The sequence below is a fragment of the Canis lupus genome, chromosome 38, assembly GCF_048164855.1.
Source record: "Canis lupus baileyi chromosome 38, mCanLup2.hap1, whole genome shotgun sequence".
NCBI classification, from domain to species: Eukaryota; Metazoa; Chordata; class Mammalia; order Carnivora; family Canidae; genus Canis; species Canis lupus.
Window position 1 is genome coordinate 2,766,205 of NC_132875.1, and position 22,264 is coordinate 2,788,468.

The 22,264-nt window shown below is 42.2% G+C and overlaps 1 protein-coding gene across 1 annotated transcript in view; it reads left to right on the forward strand.

Annotated features, from left to right (window-relative positions):
* The window catches only part of SDHC (succinate dehydrogenase complex subunit C), a 37,956-nt gene extending 16,187 nt beyond the window's left edge, over positions 1-21,769 (forward strand). Inside the window, exons 4-6 of the mRNA XM_072814345.1 lie at positions 1,472-1,533; positions 17,303-17,466; positions 20,927-21,769. Of these exons, the coding sequence (XP_072670446.1) occupies positions 1,472-1,533; positions 17,303-17,466; positions 20,927-21,031 (331 nt within the window). The 3' untranslated portion in view covers positions 21,032-21,769. The remainder of the gene's footprint in view (positions 1-1,471; positions 1,534-17,302; positions 17,467-20,926) is intronic.
* Positions 21,770-22,264: the final 495 nt, after the last annotated feature.

The following is a 22,264-nucleotide window of genomic DNA, read 5'->3' on the forward strand; positions in this document are numbered from 1 at the left end:
ACTCAGCTGACCCAAGGCTGTGGTTGTAACCATTTTTGAAAATTAGGGTCATGTTTGACTCCAGCGGTTTCTTGTCTCAACCCCATTTTCCACTTCAGTATTTCTAAATGCCAGAGCAGTGCACACGCTTCATCTGGTAGCTCTTCCAGTCATGGGATTTCATTCGCTGGCCACGAGCCCTAAGTCCATTTGGAATGCTAAGCAATGTCTTACGATTTCCCCACCTCTGTTTTTTTCAGTTCTCTCAAATCAATATTTGTTCTGTCTTTTTCAGTCTGATAATCATTCTCTTTGACAAATAAAATAGTTGAGCAATCTGCTTTGTACTCTGTCATCTATTAACATAAAATTGTCCATCCCGGTTAGGAGGCTTTCTTTCCCTGAATACAATTTTAAAAGCCCCTTTTTGTTGTCCTTGACATTTTTGCAAGCCTCAGCTCATTCTGGGTTTTAGTCTCCTGATTTATCTAACCAAATTATGTCATTGTTCTCTGCTTGTCCTTTGTTATCTGGGTCTTCTTCCGCCTTTTATATTTATCCTGTTAAGTCTGAGTTAAGCAGAGTGGTGTCTAGCCAGTTTTTTTTGGTTTCTTTGGACATTACTCCTTTCTTACTGTGACCATTTTCGTTTCATAGTTAGAATTTCTTTTTGAGATTTTTTTTTCAACCTACTTGAGTAGCTTTGCTTTAGAGTGTTTGAAAATATGGTCTGATTATGCTCAGCATTTCCTATCTAAGCTGACTTTCCAGGATGAGTGTTAACTTTATCCAAAGACTCTCGTTCTTTCCATTTCACTAACCAATCCTCTCGAGCATGAGAACTAGGTCCAGAATATAGCAGTGTTAGTTGTCCTTCTATGGAAATGCTTTGGCAAATTAATGATTCAGAACATGATTTAGAAAGGGGTTTGATGACAAAGTATTTTGAAACTACCGTGGATTAAGAAACATTTATTAATAAACCCAGGAAAATTGGGTTTAAAAATTTGGTATAGGTAGTTTATTAGGGAATAAACGGTGTGCTCACTGTGAATATTTATGGGCACATAATAAGAAAGAATTCAAGGGTGACTATTTATTCTGTGAAATTAGATTGACAAAACTCACTTCGTTTTCCTTTTACTTCAGTCATATGACAGGAGCAAGGAAGGACACAAGTGGTTGTATTCTATTATTTTCTAACTAGATGTAACTTTACTTGGTGTCTTTGACCCACCCATGTTAATTCTTGGCAAAGGAGGAGTTTTATTTGTGATTGATTCCTTCTGGTTAAAGGGTGGGGTGCTTCTCTGGAAATAAATCAATTTTAATATATTCAGACTACAAAGTGGAAACACAAGAATGCAAAACCTATTTTTGTTTTTATGTGTAAATCGTGCCTATTTCCAAAGTGATTTATGTTCTTTTCGTGACTCTCTATTGTGGTGTCATATTTTCCTTTCTTTAATTGCCTTTGTGTATTTCTTTGCAGTTGGTCTCTTCCCATGGCAATGTCCATTTGCCACCGTGGTACTGGTGTGGCCTTGAGTGCAGGTATGTACATGTGTATTTATTTTTGTGCGTGTGCACACACACAGACATAAACGTCTATTTACTTAATGTATGAATTGTATGCTGGTCTTAGTACATCCATTTCAGTAGTAGAGTTTAAAACAGGTAGTAAGTATGCAGATTATAATCAGGTTTTGGGATCTGATGCATCTTTCCACAATGAGAGGATCGGCCATATTTAAATTTTTTTCTTGGCTTGTACTGGAAATGTGGACATATTTTTGTTTTGTATACTATTCTTCAGGGTCCCCCTGGGGTCCTGTAGACAGTATTTTTACTGAAGTGGTCATCAGCAGGACTGGTGGCTCAAGTGTAGGGACCCTGCATTTAGGGAGCTGCTGCTGAGACATTGTCAGAAATTATCTAGACCATGTCTTCACCATTCAAAATCAGATTTGTTTTATTGATAAGATAATCTAGTAGGAGTAGGAACTCCTATCTAAGGTCTGATGTTATCATTCCTATATTATCATTCCTTTGGTTGGTAAAGAGATGATGGAATCCAGGTATAAGAATGATTGCTTTTGGGGATCCCTGGGTGGCGCAGCGGTTTTGCACCTGCCTTTGGCCCAGGGTGCGATCCTGGAGACCTGGGATCGAATCCCACATCAGGCTCCCGGTGCATGAAGCCTGCTTCTCCCTCTGCCTATGTCTCTGCCTCTCTCTCTCTCTCTCTCTCTCTGTGACTATCATAAATAAATAAAAATTTTTTTTTAAAAAAAGAATGCTTTTGCCTGGGAATCTGCGTATAGTTTCTGGTTTGAAACCCACTTGGAATGAAATAATCTGATACATTTCTTTTTTTTTTTTTTTTAAGATTTTATTTATTCATGAGAGACACAAGCAGAGGGAGAAGTAGGCTCCATACAGGGAGCCCAATGTGGGACTTGATCCCGGGTCTCCAGGATTATGCCCTGAGCCGAAGGCAGCGCTAAACCGCTCACCCGGGCTGCCCATTTCTTTCTTTGTTTCTTTTTTTTTTTTTTTTAAAGATTTTATTTATTTATTCATGAGAGACACAGAGAGGCAGAGACATAGGCAGAGTGAGAAGTAGGCTCCCCACAAGGAGCCCAGTGTGGGACTCAATTTCGGACCCTGGGATCACTCCCTGAGCAGAAGGCAGATGTTCAGCTGCTAAGCCACCCAGGCATCCCAATACAATACATTTCAAGATCAGGCTCTTCTAGCTGTAAATTCATTATTACTTTATTTATTTATTTATTTATTTATTTATTTATTTATTTATTTTTAAGATTATTTATTTATTTATCCATAGAGACACAGAGAGAGAGAGGCAGAGACACAGGCAGAGGGAGAAGCAGGCTCCATGCAGGGAACCTGACGTGGGTCTCGATCCAGGGTCTCCAGGATCACGCCCTAGGCTGCAGGCGTCGCTAAACTGCTGCGCCACCGGGGCTGCCCCTCATTATTACTTTATTTCTGCTTGCTTAGAATTTTATAATTGTTAGATGGATACTTTATGCTTATTTTGGTGGTATTGATGAGCAAATTTAATCCTAAAAACCATTGGAAGAACAGGAGCACTTTATTTATAAGTCCAATTGATTGATTCCCTTTTTATTTCCATGTATTTATCACCATTGAGTGATAAAAAAGATGTTGACTCTTTCATAGACTATAATGACAAAGTATTAGTTTGCCAAACATAGCTAAAGTTAATATATTTTCTTTTACAAGTGTACTTAATAATTATTTATTTTTTCTATCTGACCTGCTTGAATGACCTTGTATTCATCGATATTTATCCAGTTTTTCCCTAACCTTGTCCCCTAATTCTATGATGGAATGTAGTGTCTGTTGTTTACATATGGTAGTAGTTTTCATGTTTCCCTCAAATGCTGAAGGTCTGTTCATATATTTTTAAGATTCTTTTTTTATTTATTAAAGAAAGAATGAGAGAGAGAGGGCATGAGCTGTGGTGGGGTGAAGGGGAGGTAGAGGGAGAAGCAGGCTCCCCAGTTTGTGGAGCTCGATCCCTGGACTACAGGATCCTGACCTGAGCCGAAGGCAGGCAATTAACCAACCAAGCCACCCAGGCGCCCCCAAAGATCTATTCAAAACTGGAAGGGAACCGGTTTTTGCTAGATTGGATGATGTAGGCAACTTAGTCAACTCTTTAAACCTTGGTTTATTCCTTTTAATATAAGCATATTAATAATGCCTATATCAGAATTGATGGAATTTCAAGAAAGTATACTCTGTTGACTTATGAAAATAGGGATAAGAAGCATGATAAATTGAATGGCAACAATCTCTTAGAAGATGATATGCACTGGACCAAATGGTGAGAAGAATTGGATCATTTGGCCTGAAATGAAGTCAATCCCAGCACCTGTGATCTTTGCATTCTTAGGGCTCTCCTCCAATCTCTTTTTCACATAACAGCAGGAGAAACAAAAACCTTTTGAAAATAAATTGAATCACCTCACACTTAGATTCATCCTATTACTGTATTTGCCTTGGCACTTAGATTAAAATTCACATCTCCACCATGGCCAAAAGTGTGCTGCATGATCTGGCCTTGCCAAGCTCATGTCTGCCTTGTCGCCTCTTGCTTACTGTGCTCTGGCTGCCCTGGTCTTTGAATTCCTTTGAACGAACAAAACTCTTTTTCACCTCAGAGCCATTGCATGTTTTGTTCCCTTAATCTGAAATGTCTGCCCCTACCCTTTTCTGCAATGGGCATGGTTAGTTCCTTTTTATCCTTTAGATTGGAACAGAATTGTCAACTTAAACAGTACTTTGCTTACCACCATCTCTGAAAAAGGAGCTTCTGCTTCTAGTTCTTTTTTTTTTTTTTAAGATTTTATTTATTTATTCATGAGGGACACAGAGAGAGAGAGGGGCAGAGACACAGGCAGAGGGAGAAGCAGGCTCCATGCAGGGAGCCTGATGTGGGACTCTATCCAGGGTCTCCAGGATCAGGCCCTGGGTTGAAGGCAGCGCTAAACCACTGAGCTACCCGGGCTACCCTTTTATTACATATTTGTAATTATTTTGTCTGCTTACTTTTTATAAATCTGTCTTTTTTTAAAGATTTTATTTATTCATGAAAGAGAGAGCTAGAGAGACAGCACAAGCAGAAGGAGGAGCAGAGGGAGAGGGAGAAGCAGACTCCCCGCTGAGCAGGAAGTCCAATGTGGGGCTCGATCCCAGGACCCTTAGATCATGGCCCGAGCCAAAGGCAGCCTCTTAACCAACTGAGCCACCTAAATCTGTCTCTTTTATGAGACTACAAACTCTTCACAGAGTGGGGACTGCATCTGTCTTCTTCCCCCTTTGTACCCTCTAGTGAGCACTCAATAGGTGCTTGGATCTCTGTTTACTAAATGAATATGCCCACGTAAATCATTTTGCTCATGGTGATCATTTCAGAACTGTTCATTCTTCCTGCCTTCTAATTAATCTCCTGCTATGCATTAGAAATTAGATAGTGATTGTAATAGCCTCTACCATCAAGGGCAGAAGAATCTAAGGAGTAAGAAAAACTATTTTTTTTAATATTTATTTATTTATTTTAGGGGGAGGAGAGAATGAGAGAGAGCATGGTGGGGAGGGGCAGAGGGAGAGGGGGAGAGAGCAGACTCCACACTGAGCATGGAGCCCAATGACCCCAGCCCATGACACTGAGATCACAACCTGAGTTGAAACCAAGAATTGGACACTCAACCGACTGTACCACTCAGGTACCCCTGTGGTAACTTTTTAATAGAGTTATGGGATCCCTGAGGAGAGGTCATTTCTGGAGCAGTTGGAGAGCTTGAAAGGATGAGTTAAGAGCTCATGAAGAGGAGGTAGAGGAAGGCATTCAACAGAGAAACTACCTTATGCAGAGGCCTAGGCGTTGGGAAGGATCCAGAGTTACCAGATAGTGATGACTGGGTCTGATGTTGAGAATAGTGTCTATGGGAGAGGTAGCAGAAGGTTAGGCTGAGAGTGTGCCAGACAGTGAAGAACTTTGCCACATAGGGAGGTTGGAACTTGACTGTAGACTGTTGGAAGTCATAAAAGGTTCCTGTTCTCAGGGTGCCTGGCTGGCTAAGTCAGTAGAGCACATGACTCTTGATCTTGGGGTTGTGGGTTCAAGCCCACATTGGACATACAGCTTACATTAAAAAAAAAAAAAAGTTCCTGTTCTCATTTGTTCCAGTAATAAATTAAGCTGCCAGGACAAATCCATGATAAGGTATTTATTCCAACTATAGAGATTTTGTAGCCAGTATATAAATCCTAAAAAACATAATGAACCAAAAAGTTTGATGACACTAGTTTGACTTTAAAATAGAATTTATTGGGGATCTCTGGGTGGCTCAGCAGTTTAGCGCCTGCCTTCGGCCCAGGGCGTGATCCTGGAGACCTGGGGTTGAGTCCCACGTCAGGCTCCCTGCATGGAGCCTGCTTCTCCTTCTGCCTGTGTCTGCCTCTCTCTCTCTCTCTCTCTCTCTCTCTCTCTCTCTGTCTCTCATGAATAAATAAATCTTAAAAAAAAAAAAGAATTTATTAATGAAGAACTTTATAGGGCTGCCTGGGTAGCTCAGTCAATTAAGTATCTGACTCTCAGTTTTGGCTCAGATCATGATCTCAGGGTTGTGAGATCCAGCCCCTGGTCAGGCTCCATTCTGGGTGTGGAGTCTGTTGGAGATTCTCTCTCACCCTCTGCCCCTCTCCCCACCTTAAAAAAGGGGAAAAAAAGAAATAGAACTTTATAAACAATTCTTTAAAACTGAGCCTGGGTGGCTCAGTTGGTTTAGCATCTGCCTTTGGCTCAGGTCATGATCCCAGGGTCCTGGGATGGAGTTCTGCACTGGGCTTCCTGCTCAATGGGAAGCCTGCTTCCCCCTCTTCCCTTGCTTGTGCTCTCTTCTCTCTCTCAACTAAGTAAATAAATATTGTTTAAAAATAAAAAATAAATAAAACATAGAAAGGTAAGGCCAGTAACACTCGTCCATTGCTTGGATGCTGTAGGGATTAAAATACTCATGATTTTCTACAGTGACTAATATTGTAGCAATCTAGATGAAACCAGGTAAATACCTTGAGAATGGGAGGGGGCTAGGCTAAGCTGTAGCGTGAGTGAGGCTGGTGGGAAGGAGTGGGGAGGAGGGCAATGACCAAGGTGTAGGACATACAACAATAAAAATAAGGAGTTTAGAAGAAGAACAGATGGATGCTAAGTAGCAGAAATTTTAGAGGAATGCAGCTATGAGTGAAGTATATAGTATCCTCTGGTGGGTATAAGAACGGTCCAGAATGCTTCTTCCTCTCTCTGTGTCTCTGCCTCTCTCTCTCTCTCTCTCTGTGTCTCTCATGAATAAATAAATAAAACCTTAAAAAAAAAGATCATGAGAAGTTAAATACTAGATCTAATTCTGGCTATAAATCAGAGTTTTCATGACCACTTCCTCAGGTTCCTCGATAATTTGCTAGAATAGCTCACCAGAGCAACTCAAAACAGCCAAATGGAAGAGAAATGTAGGGCAAGGTATAAGGGAGGAGAGCGGGGAGTGTGCATGGAGCTTCCGTGCCCTTTCTGGTGTTAGATAACACCAAAATGCAGCTGAGTAAATATGAAGATCTAATTGGTTTTATTCATTGATTCATGAATTGGGCAGCATCCCATCTAGCAAGGAGATGCTCAGCTGAGCTAGACAAAGTTTTTAAAGGTAGAGAGAAGGCTTTATAAAACAAAAATGGGGGGATCCCTGGGTGACTGCGGTTTAGCGCCTGCCTTCGGCCAAGGGCATGATCCTGGAGTCCTGGGATCGGAGCCTGCTTCTCCTTCTGCCTGTGTCTCTGCCTGTCTCTCTCTCTCTGTGTCTCTTATGAATAAATAAATCTTTAAAAAAAACAAAAACAGGGACGCCTGGGTGGCTCAGTGGTTGAGCGTCTGTCTTCAGCTCAGGGTGTGATCCCAGGGTCCTAGAAGTGAATCCCACATCAGGCTCCCCTCAGGAAGCCTGCTTCTCCCTCTGCCTCTGCCTCTGTCTCTGCCTCTGTCTCTGTGTCTCTCATGAATAAATAAATAAAATCTTGAAAAACAAACAGGGACTCCCGGCTGGCTCAGTCAGTGGAGCAGGAGGCTCTTGATCTTGGGGTTGTGAGTTTGAGCCTCATGTTGGGTATAGCAATTAATTAAAAATAAAATCTTTAGAAAGGGAAGGATTTATTTATTTATTTTTAATTTATTTATTAACAAGGAATGCATTGTTTAGGCAAGGTTACCCTCCTAAGGTGAGTGGAAGGTATATATCAGTAAATGTCCTAGTATTGACCAGGAATTTCCTTGTTGACTGGTTAAAGGTTACACTCCTGGAGAGTTGAAACTGCAGTTAAGTTAGACATTAAGTTAGGTTTGCTGATTTGGCCTAAGTGTCGTGTTAGGCCTGTGGTTTTTTGGGGTTCTTTTTTTTGTTGTTTTTTTAACACCACCCTGTCAGTACCTCATGTGTTCAGCAGCCTGAATGCTGTCCAAACCCTATAGTTCAGGAGCTTTTATGGAGGTTTCATCACCTAGGCAAGATTGATTAAATTGTTGGCCATTAGCTCAATCACCAGCCACTCCTTTGCAGATATGTGAGGGGTGGGGATGGGGAGATAGGGATGAAAGTTCTAACCCTCAATCTTGCCTTGATCTTTCTGTCAACAGGCCCTCATCCTGAAGCTATCTAGAGCCCCCCAGCCACCAGTCATTGTCATATGTCACCAGCATAGTAAAGATACTTAATCACTCTAGAGGTTCCAAAGCTTTCAGGATCTATGTGCCTGGAACTGGGGGAAAAAAACAAATATATATTTTCTTATCGAATCACATCTTTGAACAAGGAATACCAATCAGTTAATGTAATCAAAAGTGACTGGCCAAAGCTTTCCTCATTACAAGTGAAAAATTTATGAGAGGAAACCAAATTAATATCTAGGATACCGGGAAGCGGGCAATAGCCACTCCTCCTAGAACCACAGAGCCTGAGGAGGGACCCTCTAACAGCTAAGCAGTATAATTCGGGAATATAAAGCCACTGAAGCTGTCCTATCTAATTGCTCAAATTAAATGGGGCTTTCTTCACTTGGCTGCCAGGACCAGCTCCGGCCTGCTCCACTGCAGTAAAGTGCTGTATACAGAACGGGGCAGGCGGTCAGGATATCCTGCAGCCACTTCCAGGAGCCATCATGAGCTCTTTCAGGCACTTCTTCCCAGCAAGCCCCTGCAGATGTCACTGCAAATGAAAATGAAAACATGTGAAAGAGCCTTGGTGGAGCTGTCCAAGTAATGATTCAAATTCTGGGTGACAATACCCAATTGCTCTTATATCTGAAGTGTCCTTGCAGTAATCTCATCATGTTAAGTCGAGTTAGTGGCTTCCCCGAAGCCTCTGGAGTGGGGCAGGGTTAGGAGCGTTCCTCCCTTGAGAAGAAGTAAAACGTTTCTGAGAAGCATTTTCTGTTCTGGTGACCGTGGGTTCTGGCAGCTTCATCTTAGTGTAGTGCAAGGGCAGAGGTGTAGCAGTGTGAAGTAGGACAGGCTGAGAATGAGATTTCCAACTACAAATGATATTTTTCTAAATGGCATGGAATTAAATATCCAAGCATTAAATAATAATCACCACCAGGCCTGTATTAGGAACTTCATATCTAGTACTTAATTCTCATAATCTAAAAGGGGTAGTAATATAAGCAGAAGAGGAAGTGAGGCTATAGTAGCTGGTTAGTGTCAGAGTGGGGACTGAACTCACATTGCCTGGCCCCAGAGGTTGTATTCTTGCTACTTCCTCTATCCTCCCTCAGTGACCACGATTCCTAAGGGATACATAACACATCACATTTTGAGAATTAGTGACTAATGGCCCATCTCACGAAAAGCCCAGGAGGAAAAAAAAACAGCCACTTCAGCGTTCTAGTAATTACTTAATAAGTCTGTATGTAAGGCTTTGGCTTTTCCAGGAAAGAAGCTGACTGCCTGAGCGGTAGGTTTGCCTATGCATTCAAACAGGCTCACACTGAAGGGCTGATTCTTCAGCCTGGAGGTCAGTGTGGAACAGGAAATGATGATGCTCCTGTCCAGTCTGATACCCAAGGTTGGATATGTTGTTCTGTACCCAGCACGGCATACATCTGAGTTGCTTGAATCGATTACTTAAGAAACAAAACTGTTAGGTATATCTTTTAGCTTAGGGGCACCCTGAAATACATTACTGAGAACACTGAGATACTATGAACTAAGATAGTTTGAGAAGATTTGGGAAGAAGATATGACCTGAGAGGATTCAAGGATCTTTGACAATTGGACAGATAGAAAGTTAGAAGATCCCAGGAGCCCCTCTACTGTTCTTTGAATTTCAGGGCAAAACCTCCAGCTCTGAAACTTCAACAGCCACACACGTGCCTTAGATGTGCACACAGAGTCAGCCTTGATCTGGGCACCCAATGTGACTGCAGTGTGACCACTGAGACCCAGGAATAGACCCTCAGAGCAACCCTAACCTCTGGAAGGCCAGGCTGATAGGACTGCCTCATCTTAGAATAATACCACCTACTGTCAGATAACCTCCCAGAGTCAGAACTAATGGAAATCCCAGGATGTGAACAGCAGTGTCTTCAGCCTTTGCTTCAATGAATGTTACAGAATTTTGTCAATTAGTTAAATCCATTCAAAAGCAAACGAATGTCTCAAAATAAATCAGATGTTCTCAACACTGGGGGCCTGGGTGGCTCAGTGGTTGAGCAGCTGCCTTTGGCTCAGATCATGATCCCTGGGTCCTGGGATCAAGTCCCATATCAGGCTCCTCGCAGCAAGCCTGCTTCTCCCTCTGCCTCTGTCTCTGCCTCTCTCTGTGTGTCTCTCATGAATAAATAAATAAAATGTTTAAAAAAAAAAAAAAAAAAAAAGCTGTTCTCAACACCATTCTACTGTATAATCCCAAGCCAGTTTTTTCAAGATCAGTATTTTTTTGATGGAAGCACCAGCAAGTCTAAAAGAACAGTTATGAGTCAGGAGTTTATATGCGCTTAAGAAAAAAGTGTTAGTGGAAAGAATCTGGGTTTTGTGTTCGAATCCTTGCCCCTTCACTTAATGCTCAGTACACTTGGATACACTTCTTAATGTTTCTGAACTTCATTTTTTTTCAGCTGTTAGTGAAACGAAGGTGGTACTAATTTTTCAGATTGTTATGAAGATTAATTACTTAAATTTTAAGTAAACGATGGCTGTAGCAATAACTATATTTGAAAGAGGTGTATTTTTCTGATGAGTTGGGTACTAAAATAAATAAAATGACAGTGTCTCTGGATATACACAAAATGGTTATTTCTGAGCGGTGAGATTATGGGGAACTTTTCTAAACCATATGTTTCTGTATGTTTAGTTCTTTGCAATGTTTTTGTAGTCAGGAAAAAATAAATGAATGATGTCTCTGGGGGGTCAAGGAGATCTGGGGATCATTACACAAATTCTAATCCAGACGTAATTACAAAAGAGACCTTATTGGCTGGCTGCCTCTCTGTTCTTTCAAAAAAGGCTCTTTCCTGAACTGATTTTATTCACAACACTTCTGACACCAAATGCATGTTTTTCCTTTTTTTAAAAAATTTTATTTATTTATTCATGAGAGACACAGAGAGAGGCAGAGACCTAAATCAGAGGGAGAAGCAGCTCCCTGCGGGGAGCCTGATGCAGAACTCAATCCCAGGACCCCAGGATCACGACCTGAGCCAAAGATGTTCAACCACTGAGCCACTGAGCATCTCTTAAATGCATGTTTCTCAACATTTGTTTAACAACAGATTTTCCAGTTCTCCAGACAGCAGCTGGATGTCTCCAATTCCATGTGGTGCTGATACTCACTACTCAGAGTTAGCACAGACACCACAGGTGGCCCCCACTTCAGTCTCAAGTCGCAAGTCCCACGTTGCCAGCTGTACTCCTCGACCCAGTAGACTTGAGAATTGGCTTTGCGCTGCTCACTGTGTGAAATGCTGTGGTTATTGGTTACAGAAATGAGTGAGTCATGGCCCTTGCCCTTGAGGACTTCATAGTCAAGTGGATTTGCCTCCCTGGTTGCCCCATCCATGCTTTAAACCTCACTCATTGCTCACATGCAGGAGCCAGAGCCCAGCTAGCTTTACATCTTTAGCCAGCTGCGTATTGCATATCCTCACGTGATGTTCCTTGGGTCCCTCCAGCCTAGCGATACTGTACAGTGATCAACATCAGTCCTCAGACAAATCTAAACTGAATGAAACTAAAAACAGCCTGCATTTCCTTCATTCCCTGTATAGGTGAAGGGCATTATCTCGTTAGTAGCCCATGCAAAACCACAGTCTTTGACTTAGTTCATTTACCCCATATCCTCAAATTGTACTGAATTTTCCATTCTCTATTCTCCCTGTTACTACCTTCAGTCAAGCCATCACCTTCATCCGCTGGAGACTTGGAATTATTACAGCATCCTATTCAGACTTTCTGCCTCCACTGACTCCTCTCACCTATTCCCCTGTTGCTGCCAGGCTGACCTTTACAAAGGGCATATCTGACCATATGACTGTCCAGTTGTTTTTTTTTTTTTAAGTTTTTGTTTATTTCATTAATTTTTTTAATTTAGTCCCTCATCAGGAGTGTTACACTGGGGCAGCCCCGGTGGCGCAGTGGTTTAGCGCCGCCTGCAGCCCAGGGCGTGATCCTGGAAACCCGGGATCGAGTCCCACGTCAGGCTCTCTCCATGGAGCCTGCTTCTCCCTCTGCCTGTGTCTCTGCCTCTCTCTCTCTCTCTCTGCATCTCTATGAATAAATAAATAAAATCTTAAAAAAAAAAAGTGTTACACTGGACGTGAGGAACACCTGGGTGGCTCAGTGGTTGAGTAGAGTCTGCCTTTGGCTCAGGTCGTGACCCCGGGGTCCTGGGATCAAGTCCCACATCGGGCTCTCTGCAGGGAGCCTGCTTCTCCCTCTCCCTGTGTCTCTGCTTCTCTCTCTGTCTCTCATGAATAAATAAATAAAATCTTAATAAGTAAATAAATAAAACTCTTGATGACTTACCAGTCCCATTAGGAATGCCACTTTTGACCCAAGTAACCATCCCCTCCTGAGGCCAGGGCAGGCCATTGTTTCTATGTATGATGCAGTCTAAGAATCCTTCCCACTGTAACACTTTTTTTTTTTTTTAATTTCAGGTGTACAGTATTGATTTAACAACTCTATATATTAGTCAGTGTTTAGGATAAGTGAAGTCACTACCTGTCACCATGTAGTGTCATTGCAGTATTACCAACTGTATTCCCTGTACTATACTTTTCATCTCTGTGATTTATTTATTTTATAACTGGAAGTTTGTATCTCTTAATCCCCTTTATCTGTTTCACCTGTTCCCCCTACCACCTTCACTCCCACATATTCTTTGTCCATTCATCCACTGATGGACACTTGGCCATTATAAATAATGTTTCCATAAATATAAGGGATTAGTGGGATTTTTAAAGTTTATTTATTTTTTTTTAGCAATCTCTACAACCAACATGGGGCTTAACTCACGATCCTGATATCAAGAGTCCTCCAACTGAGCCAGCCTGGCATCCCAAATTAGTGTTTTTGTTTTCTTTGGGTAAATATCCAGTAGTTGAATTTTCAGATCATATGGTGTTTCTGTTTTTAATTTTTTTTTTATAGGTTAGGCTGGATTCCAGTCTCAAATTTATTCCTTTTTTTTTCTTTTTAAAGATTTATTTATTTATTTATGATAGAGAGAGAGAGGCAGAGACACAGGGAGAGGGAGAAGCAGGCTCCATGCCGGGAGCCCAACGTGGGACTCGATCCCGGGACCCCAGGATCGCGTCCTGGGCCAAAGGCAGGCACTAAACCGGGGAGCCACCCAGGGATCCCCTATTTTTAATTTTTTTGAGGAACCTCCATACTACATACATTCCCATTCTTAGTGTGCAAGGTTTCTTTTTTCTCCACATCCTTGTCAACACTTGGTCTTTCTTCTCTTTTTGATACTAGCCATTCTGACTAATGTGATATGATATGTCATGGTGGTTTTGATTTGCATTTCCCTGATGATTAGTGATATTGTGCATCTTTCCATGTATCCGTTGGCCATCTGGATGTCTCAGAATACTTTAGATAGCTATTATTAATTGATATGGGTTGGTACTGAGATGAGCTGTTTGGCACCAGGATGAAATCTGTCATCCTTGACTGGTAGGATCAAGTTTAAACTCTGTAGTTTAGCATATAAGGCCCTCTTTGATGTGTCCTGCCACTCCCCATTTCCTTACCCCATAATCCCTTTTCTCAAAACTTAGCTAAAGTACACCCCTGAGAAAAAGCTTTTCAGAATACTCTCCCCTCCTACCATATGGATTTTGCTTGTTCTACTACTTTCTGTTCTCCAGCACCCTGTGCACACATATGCCTTTGTTACAGGGCTTTGTTATGGTGCTAGTACCCTCTAGCACCTTACCTTGGACTGTAATTGATTTACTTAAGTGTCTCTCCTACTAAACTGTAAGCTCCTCAAGGGCAAAGACCAGGTCTTCATTTTCCCTTCCACAGATTCCGTACAGATTTAGTACAAAGAATGCTTTCAGTAAATCCCTGTGAAAGAAATACAGGAGTGCATGGTTGCCTCACTGGACGGCAGTAGAACTGAACGGACCTCTAGAAGTTATACTCTGTGCATGCTGTTTTCCACCCTCTACTACTACTATAAATAGTTCATGTTCTTTAGGATCTTGGAAAGAGTTTGCATAGCCATCTCAATAACCTGACTTTCAACAAATTCCTTGGAGTGTTGAGCTGTCACAATTTGATCACTCTGCTGCCTTGAGAGGAAATGGAAAATTAGATACTTGTTAAAATAATCCTGTATATTTCAAAAGCCATGCTCTTCACCCTGCTGTTCAGAATTGCTCTGTAATGAGCCACACTTACTGGTAGAAATGTGTAGAGGTGGAAACTAGGTAGCAGTCATTGTGGTAAAGATTGTTTCTTTAACAGTTCTTTGTGACATGATTCACCTACCATGCAATTCACTTATTTAAAGTATATAATTCAGGGTGTCTGGGTCGCTCAGTCAGTTAAGCATCTGACTCTTGATTTTGGCTCAGGTTATGATCTCACGGTGGTGAGATCGAGCTACGTGTGGGACTCTGCACTGGGCATGGAGCCTGCTTGAGATTCTCTCCCTCTGCCCCTCCCCCATTCATGTTTCCCTCTCTCTCTCAAAAAAAAAAAAAATTTCTTGAGTGAAGTGTATAATTCAGTGGTTTTTTAGTATATTCACAGAGTTGCACAACAGTTACCACAATAAGATTTGGAACATTCTAATCATTGCAAAGGGAAACCCCATATCCATTAGCATTCACTCCCCATTTTCCTCCCAATCCTCTTCCCAAGGCAACCACTTACCTACTTTGTCTCTGAGACTTGTCTGGGCTGAACATTTCATGTAAGCAGATTCTGCAGTATGTGGTTTTCTGTGACTGGTGTGTTTTACTTAGCATCATGTTTTGTTTTGTTTTGTTTTGTTTGGTTTGGTTTGGTTTGTTTTTTTTTTTAATTTTTATTTATTTATGATAGTCGCACAGAGAGAGAGAGAGAGAGGCACAGACACAGGCAGAGGGAGAAGCAGGCACCCCGCAGGGAGCCTGATGTGGGACTTGATACCAGGACCCCGGGGTCACCACCTGAGCTGAAGGCAGACGCTCAACTGCTGAGCCACCCAGGCATCCCATTAGCATTATGTTTTTGAAGTTCATCCATGTTGTATGTAGCATGTGTTAGTATTCATTTCTTTTTACTGCTGAATAATATTCCATTGGACAGCTGTCCCACAGTTAATTAACCACTCATAAATTGATGGGTATTTGAGTTGTTTCCATTTTTGGCTATTGTGAATAATGCTGTTATTAATATTTGTGTACAGGTTTTGTGTAGACTTATGTTTCATTTCTTTTGCGTATATACCTAGAAGTCCATTTGCTAGGTCATATGTCAATTCTATTAAATTTTTCTTTTTTTTACGTTATTCATTTATTTGAGAGAGCAAGAGAGTAAACGCCATGCAGAAAGGGATAGAGGTGAGGGAGAGGCAGGCTCCCCACTGAGCAGGGAGCCCATGGATCATGACCCTGGGATCATGACCTGAGCTGAAGGCAGACGCTTCACCGACTGAGCCACCCAGGCACCCTAATTCTATTAATGTTTTGAGAAACTGCCAGATTGCTTTCCAGAATGGCTTGGTCTCTCTCTCTCTCTTTCTCTCTCTGTCTAAAAAAAATATTAAACACATTTGATATTTATATAAATGTATGTATCTCATATAAGTACACATAATTTTATGTTTAGATATAACATCCTAGTAGGTGTGAAGTAACTTTTCATCATGGTTTTGATTTGATTTCCCTAATAGCTAATGATGTTGAGCATCTTTTCATATACTTATTGGCTATTTATTTATTTATTTATTTATTTATTTATTTATCTTTGGAGAGATACCTATTTAAGATCCTTGCCCATTTTTAAATTGGGTTGTCTTTTTATCTTTGTTTTTTTAATTTTATTTATTTATTTTAAAAAATATTTATTCATGAGAGACACACAGAGAGAGAGGCAGAGACCCAGGCAGAGGGAGAAGCAGGCTCCATGCAGGGAGCCCGATGCGGGACTCGATCCCGGGTCTCCAGGATCACACCCTGGGCTGAAGGCAGCGCTAAACCGCTGAGCCACTCGGGCTGCCGTCTTTTTATCTTTGAATTGAAAAAGTCTTTAGTATATTCTGGATGCACATCCCTTACAGACATATGATCTGCAATATTTTCTCTCACTTTGTGTTGTCTTTTTACCACACAGTCTGAGTATAGTTGATACACAATGTTACGTTGGTTTCAGGTGTAGGACATACTGATTTAGCTTCTCTGTAAGTTATGCTGTGCCCAGCACAGTTGCAACCAGCATCTGTCACCATGCCTACTGTTACACTACCATCGACTGTGGTCCCTCTGCTGCCTTTTATTCATTTTTTACGTTCTTAATGACATTGTTTGCGGCACGAAAAATTTTGACTTTGTTAAAGTCCAATTTATTCTATTGTCACGATGGTTTTGGCAACATATCCAAGAAGCCAGTGTCTAATCTAGGGTCCTGAAGATTTTACTCCTGTGGTTTCTTCTCAGAGTTCTATTGTTTTAGCTCTTGCGTTTAGGTCTTTGATCCATTTTGAGTTACATTTTTTGTGTATGTGGTAGAGATTTGAATGATTTAAAATTTTTTCTCAGTCTTTACCTTGGACTGAATATACTGTTTTTACTTTTTCTTACTGAGATGATAATGTAGGTACAGTCAGAAGGTGGCTTCTAAAGTGGCAGGTGAAGTCTTTGTAGAGAGGAATTGATGAAAGGAAGAATATTCTGCTAATATGTATGGCAAATGTAAGATACATGGGTCAGAATCCTATGAGGTGCCAGGGCACGTCATAGAACCCAGTTTTTTCTTTCTTTTAATGATTTTATTTACTTATTCATAGACAGAGAGAGGGGCAGAGACACAGACAGAGGGAGAAGCAGGCTCCACGCAGGGAGCCCGATGTGGGACTCGATCCCCGTCTCCAGGATCACACCTCAGGCTGCAGGCGGCGCCAAACCGCTGCGCCACCAGGGCTGCCCTATAAAACCCAGTTTTGTGTCCTAGTAGTAGTAGCTGGTGGACAGCTATAATGGGCTTACTTGGTTTTCTCCTCAGGGGTCTCTCTTTTTGGCTTGTCTGCCCTGTTGGTCCCTGGAAACTTTGAGTCTCATTTGGAACTTGTGAAGTCCCTGTGCCTGGGGCCATCTCTGATCTACACAGCCAAGTTTGCACTTGTCTTCCCTCTCATGTATCACACCTGGAATGGGATCCGACATTTGGTAAGTTAATTGTGGATATACATTTTCTGGGCGAAGGGGGTATAGGGGGTGTAGGATTCTCTCCTTCATTGCCTGGGTTTATGCTGCCCCTATTGTTGTCTGGACCTTTGCTCAGGGGCCTGTTGGGGAAAGCTAAACTAGACCCATGTGCGCTTCTTGACAGCCCTGCTGGTGTCCAGCTGAGCTCTGGGTGTAGGTCTGGTCATTACCTGCAAGGTCTCAGTTTGAACTGTCCCGTTTTTAAGAGACTAAAAGAGACCCCTGAAGCCAGGTCATCCCACTGACATAGAAGGCATATTGACTAGATAATTAATTTGTACCTACTATGTGTCAGGCTCTATGCTAGCCCCTGGGCTTCTGAGCTAGGTGGTCACTGCTTTCAGTATAACATTCCTGTCAACCCAGAGTGACAAGTGCAGCTGGAGCCATATATATTAACTTTTGTCATCTTGACATTGGATTATGTTAACTGCTTTTGGGTTTTGTTGAACTCTTGGAGAGAATGGGGCCAATTTTATCAGCAACTGGGTACCTAGGATCCCAGACTTTAATATTGGGGGTAAGGAGTATTTGGATAAAGGATAAAGTAAAAACACTGGCCTGAAAACTGTCCGTGCTGCCTCCTATGTGACTTTTGGGTCAATTCAAAACTAGTGTCTCCTTTTCTCTCTCTTTTAAAAAAATTGTTATTATTTGTTTTAAATTTTATTTATTAGAGAGAGAGATTGAGAGTGTGTACATGTGTATGTGGCGCCTGTGCACGTGGGGAGGAACAGAGAGATGGGGACAGGCAGATGAGTGTCCTGAGTGCAGAGCCTAGACAGGGCTGGACCCCAGGACCCTGAGATCCTGATCACCAAGAGTCAGAGTCAGGGGCCCTTCCTTCTCTTTAAAAAGGAATTAAAGCTCAATCATGCCTACCCCAGGTTAGAGATCAGTCCCTCCTCCAGCATTTTAAGATTTCATGTTTTGTGGTCTCCCTACCCTTAGTCTTGCTTTCTTTCCCAAGAACAGAGTTATGATTCCATTCTGTCTTGTCTTCAGTCCCTTCCTAACATGAGCCATCTGGGAGGTGGATACTGTTGCCTTAATCTGACCTTTATAACTTCCACATCAGAATCCAGAGACAAGCACTTTCGGAATTTCAGTCTGGTCCAATAAACAGTTTAATGGAATCAGAAAAGTGAGAGATGAAATGACCTATTTAATTAAGTGTATCTATAGCTGTTCCCTGGGGCAGTGTTCAGTTTGATTCACAATGACTTCACTTCCCTCCGGGAGGGGATGGAGAGGGAGGGCATTTCCATTAATGACATCTTATTCCACAGAACAAATCCTCTAATGAAAATCAGCTGATCAGCTTCCTCTGTTCACATCCTGGCTCTAGTGGGGCTGGCCATATATTTGCTTTTGTCTCGGTATGAAGGGAGGGGGCGGGGAGGGGAAGAGGTTTTGCAAAATCTCAGAACTCACTCAAGGTTTTCTGCCTGGGTTCCTGCCTGTCATGGCAATCTCTTTGTTGAGAAGAGTGAGGAGCCTAAAGGCTTTTTCTTAAGCCCTTGAATCTGCTTTTATTTTTTCTTGTAGCAAGTACTGGCTCTGAGTGTGGGACAGGATTTGATCTGTTCTCCATGATAGACAGTCCTAGCTTTTGCCCCTCTGAACTTGGTCAGAATTGATATAGAGGAGTGGGAAGTGACAGGGTCCCTGGCATTCTAGACAGTACCTCCCCATCACCACCAGGCAGTAGGACTTGATTTTTTTTGGTAAAACACTGTGCCTGTATAAGCCAAATAGCTCTATAGTGGAATCTCCTAGACTCCTAAACTTAAGTAGAGGCTTATTCCTTACTCCCCCATCCTCGTTCCCTCTAGCTCTTAACTTTTCTCTTTTTTAAAAAAAAAAAAAAAGATTTTATTTATTCATGAGAGAAAGAGACAGAGACATAGGCAGAGGGAGAAGCAGGCTCCACGCAGGGAGTCTGATGTGGGATTTGATCCCGGGACTCCAGGATCACGCCCTGGGCTGAAGGTGGCGCTAAACCGCTGAGCCACCCGGGTTGCCCTCTTAACTTTTCTTTTAATTACTCCTTTAGTTTAATGTTCAAAGTGTGCTGGGGTGGGATCCTGGGGTCCTAGGATCCAGTCTCACATTGGGCTACCCCGGGGAACCTGTTTCTCCCTCTGCCTGTCTCTTACTTCTTTCTGTGACTCATGAATAAATAAATAAAATCTTTAAAAAAAAAAACAAAAACACGAAGTGTGGGCATTTGTGTTGTATTGGGACAGTCAAGTGTGGAAAGCATAGAACCTAAAAATTCTACTTTTGCCTTAGGGGATCTTTTAATGACTTAGAGTATAATACATTAGTATCCGTGGAGCACAAGAGAAGCTAGATCAGTGTTTTTAAAACCCTGGTTTTGATGTAGTGGGTAGAAAAAAAAATCAATTTTTAGTGGGTTGTTATCAACAAAACCAGGAATTTAGGGGCCCCTGGCTGGCTCAGTTGGTAGAGATATGACTCTTGATCTTGAGGTCATGAGTTTAAGCCCCACATTTGGCGTAGAGCTTACTTTAAAACACACACACACCCCGGAAGTTTAATAGCATATAATATGTAGAATGCAGCACACATACTAATGGCAAATATTGCTTATTCTTTCATGAACTTTTGCTATAAATACACTGTCAAACAAAATTGGGAATTAGTGTTATAGATCCCAGAGGGGTTTTTGTTGTTGTTGTTGTTGTTGTTGTTGTTTTTGTTTTTAGAATATTAGTTCTCTGATAGCTCTTACTTCTCAAGTGGTGGGAGGGGAGGTCTGTGCCTGACTGTATCTGAGAAATCATCATGTATCTTATATTCCTGTCTTGCAGCTAAATGTTTTTTTTTTAATTTTTTATTTATTTATGATAGTCACACAGAGAGAGAGAGAGGCAGAGACACAGGCAGAGGGAGAAGCAGGCTCCATGCAGGGAGCCTGACGTGGGACTCGATCCCGGGTCTCCAGGATCGCGCCCTGGGCCAAAGGCAGGCGCTAAACCGCTGTGCCACCCAGGGATCCCAGCTAAATGTTTACTAAATCTATTTGACCTTGAAGCTTTTCTCCCCCATATAACACCTTTAGCATTTTGAGGAACTAGTTTGTGGAGGAATACACTTAGGGAAGCATTGATTTGGTTGTGTTATCATGAGGGAATTTTATCTCTTAGGTCTGGAAGCTTTTATATGTATGGGCTATATTTTGTATGTATACCTTTTCCTGTCACTGTGAGGGTGGTGGGTACCGTGTTGTGGGTTTTGGGAAAGGTGAAGGTGGGTGCTGAAGTGCTGTTCCCTAGAACCACGCAGGGAGGAGTGGCCCGTTCCGTGAGGTGGAGCTCCTTTCTTAGAAAGGAGAGTACCCTGGATGCTGATTGCTGAAATTCTTCCTTTTTTTTTTCTTTTCTTTTTTCTGCAGATATGGGACCTAGGGAAAGGCCTGAAGATTCCCCAGCTGTACCAGTCTGGAGTGGCTGTCTTGGTTCTTACTGTGTTGTCCTCTGTAGGGCTGGCAGCCATGTAAAGAGCTGGAGTTCCCAGCATTGTCTTCCCATAAATGATTCACTGACCTATCTTCCTGTTTGTCACTCTCTTCTCCAGCCAAGGCAAAATTCTCCTGATTTATTTAGACCCTTTTGTGCTTGCATATTCCCTTGGAGCTTAGGGAAACAGTACCTAATAGAACTATAGCAGCGGGAAAGGGTCCAGTTTTGCTCCCTTGTTTCTGAAGATGGAATGACTCAAAACTTCCCTTTTCCTGCCCCTAGCTTGCAGCCTACTCTGGGCCTCGAAGCCCTCATTTTCTCTCCATATTGGGCCTTGATTTGTGCTGACAGTCAGCTTTTGGCTCCTTCTTCCTGTGACAGTGGAAACAATGCCAGCTCTGTGGCCTCTGCCGTGGGGACTGGGAGTGGGGCTGTGGGTGCCACTGCCTGTGGGTTGCTAGCTTAAAGGACAGTTCTGTTCATTGGTCAGGGTCTTCAGCACCCACACAGTGTGGCTGAAAGAAGAGGGATGGGGGTGGAGGGGAATGACCCTGTCCCAGCTAGAGGGAGATCAGGAGGGTCAGTTGACTCTTAAAGCAGGTTTGGGGAGAAGATATATAGCTTTTAGAGCAAAGGGAAGATCCAGAAAATTACATTGAATCTATTAAGGGTTATTTTTTCCCCCTGCATTTCTGGAAAAACAAGGCTCTTTTCTAATCCAAATTCATGTGACATCTGTTTCTGAAACTGAATTAAAATACTCATTTTGTCTTTGACTCTCCTTGAAATCTAGAGAAACCAAGAGAATCATGGTTGGGGAGGAGCCAGTTTCCTCCCTTTTTCCTCTGGTCCTAAGCATTTTCATCTCCCACTCTGACCTTTCTCAGGAGGGAAACAGCTTGTCCTGCAGCTGACCACTGGAACAATTTTTAGGGAATCAAATGCAAGTAACCAGAGATTGAATATTGTGCAGAAGCCTCAGAGAAGGAAGGAGCAAGAGAAAGGAGGTTAAGCATGTGGAAAGCTTTGCATTATCACAGGGTCCTGAATCCCAGTGAGAACAGCTCATAGACCTCAGGGTAGAGTCCAGCAAATGATGATCCAGTAAGGGAGCCAGAGGACCAGTGGAGGTAGCAGCTAAGGGATGATGAGCTAAGTATATAGACTGGAAGAGAAAGGAGAGCCGAGATAAGAGAGGAGGGATGTTGAAGACCTGGCAAAAATCTGTAATTTGATGGAGAAACTTGCTGCTTTTAAAACCCCCGTGGGCC